Below are 15,735 nucleotides of genomic sequence, written 5' to 3' on the forward strand. Positions count from 1 at the left end.
TTCCTGCCACAAGTGTATGACAGGCAGTTTTTCCCCCAAATGAGAAGCAAATGGAGTTCATTAGTAAGTTAAAGAGAGGTCAGAAATCATTAAACAAAGATGGGGTTGATCCACCCAGTTGAATAAAAAGGCACCAGGCACCTCTCCTGATGCTTTGCTAGATGCTGTAAGGTGGGAGAATCTTAAGCTTGGCTGAAAATTAAAATTATCTGGGAAGCCTTTAAAACTCCCGATTCCAAGGCCACAACCCAGATCAATAAAATCAGAGGTGGGACCCTGGAATCAGCATTGTTTTAAGGCAGGGCTTCTCCAACTTTCATGTTCATAAGTATCAGCTGGGGAAAGAGTTCGTATTAAAACACACATTATGATTCAGTAGGTAGGTCAAGGGTGGGGGCCTGAGATTCCTCATTTGTATCAAGCTCCCAGGTGATAACGACGCTATTGGCTGGTGGACCACATCCTGGGTAGCAAGTCTAAGGCCTAGTTTCTTTACACATTAGAATGACCAAGGGAGCTTTTAAGAAAACTAACTGTACAGACTCTAGAGGCCTCATTACCAGAGGTTCTGATATAATTGGTCTGGAGCCCCAGGCATTACTATATATTAAAAGTTTCCCAGGTGATTCAACTGTAGAGGCAGGGCTGGGAACCACTGCTCTGTAAAAAGATCTGCACAGAGGGCTACTGACAGTTCAGTGACCCACATTTGTTTTAAGAATAAATTTGACGGGGCGCCTGGGTGGCTCAGTTGGTTAAGCAACTGCCTTCAGCTCAGGTCATGATCCTGGAGTCCCAGGATCGAGTCCCGCATCGGGCTCCCTGCTCGGCGAGGGGCCTGCTTCTCCCTCTAACCCTCCCCACTCTTATGTACTCTCTCTCTCTCATTCTCACTCTCTCAAAAAAATAAATAAATCTTAAAAAAAAAAAGAATAAATTTGACAAGTAGGAACAGAAATGCCTCACAGTACAAGCAAAATATTAGGAAGGCTGTCAGTAGTACAAGCAGACTCCTTCCACAGCCCCCTGAGGCACACTTTTGCTCTGTGATGTTGTTAATCCAGGACATGGTTGGCTCCAACAGAACCTGAGTACAAGTGGGAAACCTGGGGCTAATTCTGGCATCTGCTTAATCCACCACATCTCATGTGCCAAAATGTTAATTCCCTGAACTGCGCTATCTTCTCTATGTGCTACTTTAGGCTTCCTTTCCCTTGCCCCAACCAAACCTTTCCATTGTTCCCTCTGGAGTGGTTTGATGGTTAACCAACTCTCCCATTTTCCCACCTCTTCACAGAACATTCTCTCCATCTTCTTCCTCTTAAGAGGAGCCTTTCTCAACTCTAAAGACACAGTCCTTCCCAGTTGTTCCTTCATCCTTTCTGAGAATCTCTGGTGCTCTGACAAGCACATCCTCTGGCCACATGCCCCCAATACTATCTGCCCCCATTCACTGAGCATCCTTTATCACCTGGGCTTCTTCAGCCTCCATTCAAGATCTTGACCTTTCCATTCCCTGAACTCATCATTTCTGAAGACCTCTTGAACTTCACCTTTTCTACACTTCTTTCCCATGTAGTCTAGATCCATTCTTTTCATCACTTTCCAGCAAAACTCCAACCCTAGATGAATCCAAATGTCCCCCCTTCCTACACCTATTCCAGGCTGCCAAACAATAGTCAGACCATTACACAGTTGCCACTAGACTTGACAGGATTCTCAAAACCACTCAGCAATCTTTCCTTGTCCCCCCCAGTACCCCACTTTCTCAAACATCTGCCATTCTCCTTAAATCTCTCCTCTGACGCCTTCTTGCTCCTGAGATCACTTTGCCTCTTTCTTCAAGGAGAAAATAGAAAGTGTCAGATGGGGACCGCCTTAACTTCTTGCCATCAAACTGACAAACTCACTTGCACCTACACATTTTCCTCCCTTATTACTCTTACTACAATGGGTATGGTGTCCGTCCATCTGTTTGGAGTACATCCCTCCACTTGGGAGCCAGCCCCCCTTTGCCTCTTTTACTCCTCCTCTGTTATCTTTGCACTCTCACTCTCTCTCTCTCTCTCTCCTGGCTTCTTCTCACGTGTATTTGAATAGATTCAAACCTCTCCTATCATTACAAGAAGAAAAGAGAGAATCTTTACTTCTTACAAACACTCCTCCAACTTGCTTCTCCTCTTCAAAGCCAAATTTCTTGAGACAATTATCCTTCTTGTCTATACTCTCTGTCTCTCCATTTCCTGTTTCACTTACTCACCTTGAAGTCTGACTCCTCCACTTTCCCATCCACTCCACTGACACACTTCCTTTGCCAACAGTCTCCTTATTGATAAAGCCATCTGACCACTTTTGGTCCCATCTTACTTGACCTCTGGCAGCATCTGTCACTACTTTCTACTTTCCCCTCTTGTCTGCCACCACACTAGGCTTTCCAAGTTTCCCTCTTCCAAGCTGTTTGGATGTGAGAGGACCATTCACAAGAGTTGGGTGATCTGGAGCATGGTGATACACAAGAAATGTAGCAGAATCTTGATAAGGATGGTTTAGGAGGAAGATGACCAGATAGTAGTACAGGTGAGGTTCCAGGAGGATGGAATATTCTATATTGGCAATTGGAAGTGAAGAGCCAGAATCTTAAACCAGGACTTTGGATGAGTCAGTCATAAGGAGACATAAATAGTTTCATCTGTGAGAATGGCTGATGTCATCATTGTTGGTACCAGGCCAAGGGCAGAACTTGCTTGAGAAGGGCCTACAATGTAGACCAAGAAGCAGTCCTAGGAGAGGTAGGAGGAGAACCAAGGAAGGTAATGGATGAAAGCCAAGGTGTGAAAGAGTTTCCAGAATTGGCATTCTAGTATAGTTAAGGGGAATGAAGTTGGCAAGAAGGTCACTAGATTTGGTGGCCTTGCAGAAAGCAATGATGAGTCTGGCCAGATTACAAGGGATTTGACAGTTGGTAAGGAAGATAACCATGTGCAGAAACTAGAATTATAAACGATGTAGTTGTGACTGAAACCAGGTGCACCTAAGCCCCTCCCACATGAAGGCAAGGAGGACAGGTTGTTACTCAATCTGAAGGCATTTCTAGGATGTCCAGTCCTCCTATCATTCTGTGGTTTGAGGAGACAGCAGGTAAGTGCTATCACTCAGATAGAGGTTTAGAACCCTGAGGTTCACCTGGCTTCCCTCAGATGTTCTGCAAACAGTAGCTATGGGGCATGCTTAGGATTGTTATGGAATTAGAAGAAATTGCCCAGTTCCTTCCAATCCCAAAGTTCTATTAACTCTTGGTATATTTTCCATCCAACAAACATAAGGCTTTTATAAGACAAGCATTCAGAGAGTGCTGCTAGTTGATGACATTGCCCTGAAAACAAGTACATAAGCAAGAGATTGCAGATGATTTTTACTGTAACAAAAGATAACAGGACAAAAAGTATCCATCCCCTTGCTTCAGCAAAATCCTCTCTGAAAATCTTGATTTGTACTAGTATATAAGTTGTCACTGGTATCTGCTATGACAGACTGACATGGCTTGTTGAGACACTGAAGAGAAAACAGAAAACTAATGCAAATTGGCGTCCAATTGGCATCAAGCTCCAGATTGAGCTACGCATTTGGAGAATAATGATACTGCATGGTTCAATCTCCTATAGAGGTGTGAGGCCTGGAGAGCACATTCAGCCCCTGCATTAGCAGCATGTGAATCATACCTAACGTCAAATGGTAAAGCATGGTTATCAATTAAGAGGTTTTGCAAGATGGTCAATACCCACTTGAAGCCAGGCTCATAATTCATAGTCCACACTTATGACACAGACACAGACACACCCACTCAAATTAGAATCAATCATGTGTGCGTGATGCTCTGAAAAGTTACATCTGTGGGAACCAGGGACCAAACAAATCCTTCAAGAATCCTGAGAAGCACAATCTTAAACAATATGTGAACATGTGTATCAATGACAGCTGGGAAAGCCCAGTGGAGCACAAAGGCTCTCTTGGGCCTGAGTAATCCATTGGGAGGCAAATCCACGCACTGCCAAAAGCTGAGCCATCAAACAAATGTTATAGGGTCATGGGTAGAGAGAGCTTGACCATTTCAATAATCAAACCTAATTGCCACATGATTGAGCTCATCAACTGCTACAAGAAATGACTGTGAAGGGGGCTGAAAATATCACTCCATGGCGGCTGACTCAGCCTCTTCAAGTATGACTGACAAAATATCAGGCCACCATAAGGCAAAGGAGCAATGCTATAAACAGCATCAACTCAGGCACAGACAGGTGGAGGCACACAAGTCCTGTCACCTGTCATTGTGGCAGCGTGGGTCTTGAAGTCACTTAGGCCTGAGGAGCAATCACCAGAGGCATGATGGGAAACACACATCAGACAGTACTATTATAAGAATAAAAAACAAATGGTCATATGTGTAAATGTTTTTTCATATGTTTTATAGCCTAGGTGATTTTGACTATACATATTTGTGATGAAACTATGGCTTCATTGCAAAGTGCATTTATTGTGTTTTACTTAAACATTTTTTTTTTAATTGAAAAAACCCATTTGCTTAAATACCTTGAGCCAAAGAAAGAAATTTCATCAAAGGAGACTGGATTAGAAGATATAAAACCCAGGAGATATAGTCATGCTGAGAAATCAATTACTTATGTCAAATAGTGACCAGAGAGGCTTCCAATTGGAAAGCGCTTTATCTGCTTGCACACTGCTTGTGAACATGCATGAAGTTGCTGTAATCTTTATGTTTTCCAGGTTTGGTCAGGTAATATGGAACAGAAGGTAATTTATTTCTCATGTCAAGAGAAGGAAAAGGAAGCAGACAAGTGATTAGTGTGCAGAGAAAGCTGACCTCCACTTTTCTATGCTATAAATAGAAAGCAATCATAGATAAGGTGTATGTCTGGGTGCTTGTGTGTAAAGGTAACATGCTTAAATGAGTCCAGGGCTTTCCAAGACATGGAGAGCCATGAGAGAAAGACTCAAAGTTTAAGCTTAAAACAGAAATGAAGAAAAGAGAAAGGATTAGTATTATTAACAAATAAAGAAAACAGATGTATGTCTGTATTTGTATTTCTTTTTTCTAAAATTTTATTTTATTATGCTAGTCACCACTCAATACATCATTAGATTTTTTTTTTTAAGATTTTATTTATTTGACAGAGAGAGACACAGCAAGAGAGGGAACACAAGCAGGGGGAGTGGGAGAGGGAGAAGCAGGCTTCCCGCGGAGCAGGGAGCCCGATGCAGGGCTTGATCCCAGAACCCTGGGATCATGACCTGAGCTGAAGGCAGACGCTTAATGACTGAGCCACCCAGGTGCCCCACATCATTAGTTTTTGATGTGGTGATCCACAATTCACTGTTTTCATATAACACCCAGTGCTCCATGCAGTAAGTGCCTTCCCTAATACCCATCACCGGGTTAACCCATCCCCCCACCCCCTCCCCTCTAAAACCCTCAGTTTGTTTCTCAGAGTCCATAGTCTCTCATGGTTCATCTCTCCCTCTGACTTCCCGCCCCCCTCATTTTTCCCTTCCTTCTCCTGATGTCCTCCATGCTATTCCTGATGTTCCACAAATAAGTGAAACTATATGAAAAGCTTCTGCACAGCCAAGGAAACAGTCAACAAAACAAAGAGGCAACCCACAGAATGGGAGAAGATATCTGCAAATGACAGTACAGATAAAGGGCTGGTACCCAAGATCTATAAAGTACTTCTCAAACTCAACACCCAAAAAACAAATAATCAAGTCAAAAAATGGACAGAAGACATGAACAGACACTTCTCCGAAGAAGACATACAAATGGCTAACAGACACATGAAAAAATGTTCATCATCATTAGCCATCAGGGAAATTCAAATCAAAAACACATTGAGATACCACCTTACACCAGTTAGAATGGCAAAAATTGACAAGGCAGAAAACAACAAATGTTGTATTTGTATTTCTCTAAATACAAGTTCTGACTTGTAACATTTCTTAACAAACAGTAACAATTAAAGATTAGTTCATATTAATACTTTGTTATTTTAAGTCATAATTCTAATGGGGATAAAAAGCAATCATTGAAAGAGATTGTGTGTTGTGATACACAACTTAACTTGGTCTGCATCTATGGAAAGCCAGAGATCAACCAACCCTTCTCTCTTGGTTTCTGAATATCAAAAATGTACTTAATGACCTCAAATCTTTTTAAAAATCACTGATCTTTACCCTTCTCCTGAACTCCAAGTTGGCCAACACACCTCTCCACCTGGAAATCCTACCAGTACTAGCTGACAATTCCAGTGTTCCTTGCTTTCCTCCCAGCCTGTCCCTCTTCCAGTGCTGTCTGCAACAGGCCTTTAATCTTAGCCATTGCCATTCTCTGTTCCCTCAAAGATCCCCTATTTAATCACCCCATCAAATCTGTCCCTTCCTCTTTACCTGGTTAAGTCTCTTTGCTCTGGACTTCCATATTCCAGTCTACCCTCTACCTTCTCCTGGGATTATCTTCTGATCTCTGTGGACTTCCAGTTGCCTTTATGATGTGGCCTAACCTCCCCCCAGAAGACTCCACGCTCCATCCTCACTGCCATCCACCTCTTCTCCCTCTTCCTGAGTTCTGGCCACACTGCTGTCCTCCTTTCCTCATGCCTTGTCTTTGCTCAGGCCTCTGGCTGGAACGCCCTTTTTCTTGAGTCCCTGCAAAACCTACTCCATGCTTCCCGTATAAAGCTCTTCTGGAGCCCTGCCTTGGCAGAATTCATCTCCCTGTCCTCTGTACTACTGTGGCACTTGGTTCTCACTTGGGTGGAGCACTTATCACATTATGTTAAAGTTGCTGATGGGTCTGTCTTACCAATCAGATTACAAGCTCTTTTAGGGGATGTAGTGGGTCTCAAATCTCTCTGTATTGAAAGCACCTAGCAGAGGGGCTGGCAAATGGAAGATGGTTAGACAACCCTAATTAAGTTAAGTGTTATTTCTTCAGGTCCTCATGCCAGGAATTACCTGGTGAAAACTCACTCAAATCAAGGGCTGGTAAAGGAGGAAAGAGAGACTCATAAGTAGATTCACAAAATCCGAGAACCATAATAAAAATATTTCCTCCCCAAATTCAATGGAAATTCTGGGAGAATAATAGATAAGTGAAATCTGGGAGCTGTCCTTTACAATTCTAAAGCCTATTGAAATAATAGTATACTATGTATAGTTTTGTAAGCTCATAAAAACAACCACAGTTAGTGTTTAAGTTTAGAAAATGTTAAGATATTTGAAAATGCATGAAGTGAATGAATACATGTACACAGAGAACAATTACAGTATACCATTTTTGAAGTACTATTTATACAAAGAAAACTGCACAAATCATAAGTGTACAGCTTGATGAATTTTTACCAAGAGAATAGCCATGTAACCAACATCCAGTTCAAGAAATGGAACATTTTTGACCTCCAGAAATCCTCTTCTGCCCTTTTGCAATCACTGCCCTCTCTCTCAAGGGCAACCACTAGTTTGACTTTTAACACTATGGATCTGTTTTGCCAATTTTGATTCATTGTGTAAATGGAATCATACAGTATACAGACATTACACATAGGCTACAATGTATACAGTATAACACACTGTAATGTGTTCTGTTTGACTTCCTTCACTTAATATTTTATGAAATTCAACCATATTGTGAGTAGCAATAATGCTTCCTAAACTTGTATATGTGAATACTTCTTAGATTACTAGTGGAGCTATAAAGTGCTGAACTGTAAAGAACCCAACATTACTTTATTGTGGCCAGGAATTATCTCAAGTAGCTATGAAACCAAAAGTCAACCACAAGAAAAAAACTGGAAAGACCCCAAATACATGGAGGTTAAATAACATGCAACCTAACAATGAATCAGCCAACCATGAAATCAAAGAAGAAATTTAACAAAACACATGGAAAACCATAAAAGTGAAAACACAATGGTCCCAAACCTTTGGGATAAGCAAAAGAGGTTCTAAGAGGGACGTATTAGCAATACGCGCCTACCTCAAGAAGCAAGAAAAATCTCAAATAAACAGCCTAACCTTATACTAAAGGAGTTAGGACAATAGCAACAAATAAAGCCTAAAGCCAGCAGAAGGAAGGAAATAATAAAGATTAGAGCAGAAATAAATGATATAGAAACTAAAGAAACAATAGAACAGATCAATGAAACCAGGACCTGGTTCCTTGAAAAAATTAATAAAATTGATAAACCTCTAGCCAGATTTATCAAAAAGAAAAGAGAGGGGACCCAAATAAACAAAGTCACAAATGAAAGAGGAGAAATAACAACCAACTCTACAGAAATACAAACAATTAGAAGAGAATATTATGAAAAATGCATGCTTACAAATTGGACAAGCTAGAGGAAATGGATAAATTCCTACAAACATATAAACTACCAAAACTGAAACAGGAAGAAATAGAAAATTTGAATAGACAGATATCCAGGAAAGACATTGAATCAGTAACCAAAAACTCCCAACAAACAAAAGTCCAGGACCAGATGGCTTCATAGGTGAATTCTACCAAACATTTAAAGAAGAGTTAATGCCTAGTCTTCTCAAACTATTCCAAAAAAATAGAAAAGGAAAACTTCCAGATTCATTTTATGAGGCCAGCATTACCCTGATACCAAAACCAGATAAAGACACTAAAAAAAGGAGAACTACAGGCCAATATCTCTGATGAACACAGATACAAAAATCCTCAATAAAATACTAGCAAACCTAATCCAACAATACATTAAAAAAATCATTCACCACAATCAAGTGGGATTTATTCCTGGGTTACATGGGTGGTTCAATATTCACAAATCAATCAATGTGATACATCACATTAATAAAAGAAAGGATAAGAATCATATGATCATTTCAACAGATGCAGAAAAAGCATTTGGCAAAGTACAATATTCATTCATGATAAAAACCCTCAACAAAGTATGTGTAGAGGGAACATACCTCAACATAATAAAGGCCATCTATGAAAAACCCACAGCTCATATCATCCTAAATGGGGGGAAACAGAGCTTTTCCTCTATAGTCAGAAATAAGACAAGGATGTCCACTCTCACCACTTTTTTTCAACATAATACTGGGAGTCCTAGCCATAGCAATCAGACAACAAAAAGAAATAAAAGTCATTCAAATCAGCAAGGAAGAAGTCAAATTTCACCATTCTCAGATGACATGATACTCTATGTAGAAAACCCTAAAGACTCCACCAAAAAACTGCTGGAACTGATACAGGAAAGTTGCAAGATACAAAATCAATGTACAGAAATATGTTGCATTTCTATACACCAATAATAATTCAGCAGAAAGAGAAAATAAGGAATCAATCCCATTTACAATTGCACCTAAAATAATAAGATACCTAGGAATAAACATAACCAAAGAGGTGAAAGACCTGTACTCTGAAAACTATAAAACACTGATGAAAGAAATTGAAGATGACACAAAAAAATTGGAAAGACAGTCCATGATCATGGATCATAAGAACAAATATTGTTAAAATATCTATGCTACCCAAAGAAATCTACACATTTAATGCAATCCTTATCAAAATACTAACAGCATTTTTCATAGAGCTAGAACAAACAATCCTAAAATTTATATGGAACCGCAAAAGACTTCAAATAACCAAAGCAATCTTTGCAAAGCAAAGCAAAGCTGGAGACATCACAATTCCAGACTTCAAGTTATATTACAAAGCTGTAGTGATCAAGACACTATAGTGCTGGCACAGAAATAGACACATAGATCAATAGAATGGAATAGAAAACCCAGAAATGAATCCACAATTGTATGGTCAATTAATCTTCAACAAAGCAGGAAAGAATATTCAATGGTAAAAAGACAGTCTCTTCAACAAGTGGTGTTGGGAAAACTGTACAGCAACATGCAAACGAATGAAACTGGACCACTTTCTTACGCCATACACAAAAATAAATTAAAAAATGGATTAAAGGCCCAAATATGAAACCTGAAACCACAAAAATCCTAGAAGAGAACATGACCAATAACCTCTTTGACATGGGCCATAGCAACTTCTTTCTAGATATGTCTCCTGAGGAAACGGGAACAAAAGCAAAAATAAACTATTAGGACTACATCAAAGTAAAAAGCTTCTGCAGTCAGCAAAACTAAAAGGCAACTTAAAGAATGGGAGAAGATATTTGCAAATGACATATCCTATAAAGGGTTAGTGTCCAAAATATATGAAGAACTTATGAAACTCAACACCCCAAAAATGAATAATCCAATTAAAAAATGGGCACAAGACATGAATAGACATTTTTCCAAAGAAGACATAGAGGTAGCCAACAGACTCATGAACAGATGCTCAACATCATTTATCATGAAGGGAAATGCAAATCAAAACTACAATGAGCTATCCCCTCACATCTGTTAGAATGGCTAAAATCAACAACACAGGAAACAACAGGTGTTGGCAAGGATGTAGAGAAAGGGGAACCCGCTTGCACTGTTAGTGGGAATGCAAACTGGAGCAGCCACTCTGGATAACAGTACGGAGGTTCCTCAAAAAGTTAAAAATAGAACTACTCTATGATCCAGCAATGGCCCTACTATGTATTTACCCAAAGAATACCCAATACTACTAACTCAAAGGGATACATGAACCCTGATATTTATAGCTGCATTATCTACAATAACCAAATTATGGCAACAGCCCAAGTATCCATTGATTGATGAATGGATAAAGAAGAGATGTTACACACACACACACACACACACACACACACACACACACACTGGAATATTACTCAGCCATAAAAAGTAATTAAATCTTACCATTTGCAACAAAGTGGATGGAGCCAGAGTATTATGCTAAGCAAATAAGTCAGAGAAAGATAAATATCATCGATTTCATGCATATGTGGAATTTAAGAAAGAAAATGAATGGGAATGAGAAAAGGGAATAATACACACAGAGAGAGGAAGGCAAACCAAGAAACAGACTTTTCACTATAGAGAACAAATTGATGGTTACCAGAGGGGAGGGGAGTGGGGGGATGAGTGATACAGGTGATGGCGATTAAGGAGGGCGCTTGTGATGAGCATCAGGTGATGCATGGAAGCAATGAATCACTATATTGTACACCAGAAACTAATATTACACTGTATGTTAACTACCTGGAATTTAAATAAAAACTAAAAGAAAGAATTACTTGAAATAAAACTATCCATATTGTCGTAAGCAAAAAGTTGTCATGTTTCGGGCACCTGGGTGGCTCAATTGTTAAGCGTCTGCCTTCAGTTCAGGTCATGGTCCCAGGGTCCTGGGATTGAGCCCCACATCAGGCTTGCTGCTCCACGGGAAGCCTGCTTCTCCCTCCCCCATCCCCCCGCTTGTGTTCCTTCTCTCACTGTGTCTCTCTCTGTCAAATAAATAAATAAAATCTTTTTTTAAAAAAAGTTGTCATGTTTCAAAACTTTATGAACTCTACATTTTCTAAATCTGAAACACTAACCATGGTGGTTTTTATGAGCTTACCAATTTTATATATATATATATATGTGTGTGTGTGTGTGTATACATATATATTTATTTATTTATTTATTATGTCAATAGACATCTGGTCAGTAACTCAGTAAAAATTTCTAGAGTGAAGGAAGAAATGCAGCAGAATCACAAAGCACTTTTTTCAGAGGGGCAACTGAGGGGGTACAGACTCTAGAAGTTCACTCAATAAAAGTTTTGCCACAAGATCATTTTTGAAATCAGTCTAATTTCCTGAAATCTAGAAACAATTTTTACATATTTTGGTGCTTTATGCTTGTCATTTTCATAAAAATTTAAAATTAAGATTTGAGATTTGAGCAAAACTTTACTATTTCACATGTCCTAACCACAGCCTTGCTGAAGCAGATAAAAAGAAAAATGGAAGGTCTGCCTACATTATTGTAGAAGCAATAGTAGAATGAATTTCAGATCAAATTTGTAAAACAAATACAGAAGGATCATCTGTGGTTTCCAACCTTTGAAAGCATGTGTCCAGCACTTAGCAAGTCGTACCTCTGTATTGTTGTATTATAACATGCATTTCACACAGTGCTACTATATAACTACCCTCATCTTCCAACTTTGCCCACTTTCTTATGAGCACATACCTTGGGGATTAAAGAAACCAGTTATCCAAAATACATTGGGCCTCCCTTCAAATATCCAAGTAGAAAACTGAGCATTTCTTTCCAGAAGTTCAGTAAACCAGAAGCCCAGTGTGGATGAATCCCAGGACACTCTTTTCCAGATCTGAGGTATGCGAGCATCATACATGTTGTCCAGGGCATCTCTCAAATTCTGAAAAAGAGAAAGTTAAAATATAAGAATGAGAAAAACCAACAAAAGAGGGAGATGACAACTGAGATCCTAGCTCACCTCACTCATAATGATTGTTCCTTCAATGGCCAATTTTAGATCACTCAGGCTACTGCGAAGGATTGAGATGACTTTTTGCATTCTGTCAATTTCTTGTCTAAGAAATATGTTCATTGAATTAAGATGTCCCATCTTTACCAAACGAGCTTTCACCTTAAAAAAAAAAAAGCATACAAGAAAGGAATTTTTTTTAATCATCTGTCATTTCTCTTCCAATGACCTCTCCTTTCTCTATTCTTTTCTTCCTCTGGATATAGCTCTACTAGACCAAATGGATTCTAAAATATCTCTTGCAGAACCAAACTTGACATTAAATTCCCCATTTCCAGGTCTCAGAAACTACTGTTCAACTAAAATTGTTTTTATTTCCTACTGATTGTACTTCATTGATAATTGGAAATGTACTTTAAAAAGCTGAAACAAAATTATACCTTTTTTCCCTTTCAAATGATTAAGTGCTAAGTGTCAGTTAAATATTCTTTTGCAATCTAACCTTTGTAAGAGTACAGTTTGGCATGTTTTTTTCATAATGCTTACAGAGTCGTTATTAAAAATGTCACAGAAATTTAATACGGCCAAAATCTTTACAGAGCAGTAACCAATGAATGATTGGTTGCAGCTTCCTAAGATCATTGTTGCCCTGGTTAGTGTGACCAAAGAGAACCTTTCCTAATCTAATCAATAAAAATATTTGACTTTGTGTGAGAGCCATTAAGCACCTGTCGTTTGTTCCTTTTGGTATATCATTTATTGACCATTTTGAAGAGATCAATATAAAAGCATCTGGTCTGGGAATAATAAAATATAACAATTATTGGAAAATAAGCCAATATATATACACATTTGAATTTAGTGACCTATGCCCAAGAAAAGATTGACTACGGATATTGGCAAGAACTCATACAGAGATCTGAACTTTCTGCTGGCCACAATCAAAGAGATGCCAATATAGGAGGGGTAAGGATCGGCATATGGAGTGGGAGAGAATTTAGAGAAATGTACCAGTCCACCAAATCACCAGAAAGCCAGTCAACTGTAGGCTTCTCTGCTGGAAATGCTCATGGCCCCTTCTTGAGTCATGGAATGTTAGAAACGATAGGCTTCAGGCTCATCTGGACCATCCTCCTCATTTTCCAGAACAGGTTTGCTAGCATGATGCTGAAGCGTCCACCTCAGCAATAGACACCTCTGCTTTCCTGCAGTTAGGCCACTTCTAATGAATTAGGGATGAAGAGCGGAAGCACAAACTTGGGGAATCAGTGATATAAAACCGAACATCCAGGGTGGGAATATCTGGGCAGGTAGAGCAAATGATATTGCAATCCCAGTCAAACATGCCGGTGGAGGTCCCTAACCTAGTCACCATACCAACTTTCAGGCATTCTCCTAAATTCCTGGTTCTAGAACTTACATTTTTGCAGGCTCTACCTCCTCATTCTCATCTCAAGCCCTTCAGCCTCCAGTGGCTGAATAGCCTATATATCACCCTATATATGACTAGCCTATATAGTCAAATCAGGACTACTCTGTAGAAATTCACAATGAAGGAAAAAGGAAATTATGGAAATACTTTTGCAACTCCCACAAGTGGGAAATTAAGCCCAGGTCTTGGCTACAGTGTCACATCAATAGCCCAGGTACATTTTTAGTATGCTAACAGCCCCAAACAAATCACCTTGCCCTACTTACACGGTTTTAAACAAGAAACTTCTTTTGCAATAGAGACATGCTTAGGAAAAACTTAAACTCTTGAAAATCTAATCTTTGTACTGATTTTATTTTGAATATGGTTATTGTTCCAGCCTAAAATTATCTTTTTATTAATAAGATGAAAGATTTGCTGCAGTCTTACATAGGATTTTCATTATGTTTCTGGGACCAGGTAGTCTCTTCTTTAGTAATGTGGCTCCGTTTTTACTATGGAAGTCAATAGTATAATTATATTTCAATTTACAAAATTCACTTTACAGCCACATTTTCAAGAACACATCTCTCTCTTCTATGAAATAAAGGACACTAAAAGGTAAGTGAGCTTGGAAGAGGAAGCAGTTTTAGATGCCTCAGTACAAACTCCTTCCCATTTAGCAAACTACTTAGCGACATCCCTCACATTCAGTCCCTGCTAGAATATTGCCAAAACAGAGAACTGGGGGAAGTGGCCCTGACCAAGCCTGGATAGCTCAAATTATCCCAAGATCCTGGACCCCTCCTCGGGTAATACCAACCTGTGGTCTAGTCAACCAGAGTGAGTTTTATCTCACCTTAACATGCCAGGTTTTAAAATATTTGAAGGCAGGTTTTATGCCTCATCTGTCTCCTGAAGATCACTTACAATGAACCATTGAAAGTATGTACTTACACTACGTATCCATTTAAAAAAATGTTTTCCCCCCTACTAAAATTATCTCTGTGTGAAGCAATGGATTTCAGTATCTTGGCCAAATGCCTTGGTACCCATTTACATAGCAGAGGCAAAAACTGTTTTAAGAAGCAAGAAATGTCTCTTATTGTTGAGGGTACCCATTGCAGTGGGAGGCCTGTAGCTCAAGCAGCCTCAGGGCCCCCAACTGACAAGTTCATTTTTCCCAGACTTGAGGATGCAAGTCAGGGTAGACACAAAATCATAGTTTTACCAGCACTAGGGCATTAGCCTCTCACTTCTTGTTTGAAGAGCTACACTTGACTCAGTCCCATCTGGGACTCTCTGACCATCAGCAGTGAGGGGTAGAGACTGAGAACAGGAGAGAAGAGGCCCATCCCCTCTGGGGATGACCAGAGGATACAACCCTGTCTTCTTGCATGAAGAAGGAGGCCAAATTGAAGGACCTTTCGCAGAACTTTTAACCACCCAGAAATTTCACAATTAAAGTTTTTTTTTAGATCAGCAGTTCTCAAAGACCCCTGCAGGCCCTGAGATCCTTTCAGGGGGTCCACAAAGTTGCATGTTTTTCATAGTAATACTAAGACGTCACTTGACTTTTTAACTCCTCTTCTCTCAGGAGTGTATAGTGAAGTTTTCCAGAGCTACGTGACATGTGGTGTCACAACAGATCGAATGCAGAAACAGATAGGAAAATCTACCTGCCTTCTGTTAAACAAGGCATTAAAGAGATTTGCAAAAATGTAAAACAATCCCACTATTCTCAATACATTTTTTTTGTCTTGGAAAACATACTTTTTTTAATAAAAATGTTATTTGTGTTAACATGTAGTGGGGTTTATTACTGTTATTTTACAATAAATTAATAGAGACTTTTGAAATGTGCCTGTTTAAATTTATGATATATTAA

At 39.3% G+C, this 15,735-nt stretch overlaps 1 protein-coding gene across 1 annotated transcript in view; it reads right to left on the reverse strand.

The window, feature by feature from the left end:
* The window catches only part of DNAH8 (dynein axonemal heavy chain 8), a 395,922-nt gene that overhangs the window by 12,805 nt on the left and 367,382 nt on the right, over positions 1 to 15,735 (reverse strand). Inside the window, exons 89-90 of the mRNA XM_088024365.1 lie at positions 12,446 to 12,598; positions 12,178 to 12,367 (exon numbers count right to left, since the gene is read on the reverse strand). Coding sequence (XP_087880491.1) covers positions 12,178 to 12,367; positions 12,446 to 12,598 — 343 coding nt within the window. The remainder of the gene's footprint in view (positions 1 to 12,177; positions 12,368 to 12,445; positions 12,599 to 15,735) is intronic.

Source organism: Eumetopias jubatus, unplaced genomic scaffold (assembly GCF_037043125.1).
Source record: "Eumetopias jubatus isolate StellerSeaLion01/CBP00866 unplaced genomic scaffold, mEumJub1_p1.0 scaffold_6, whole genome shotgun sequence".
In the NCBI taxonomy this organism is placed as follows: domain Eukaryota; kingdom Metazoa; phylum Chordata; class Mammalia; order Carnivora; family Otariidae; genus Eumetopias; species Eumetopias jubatus.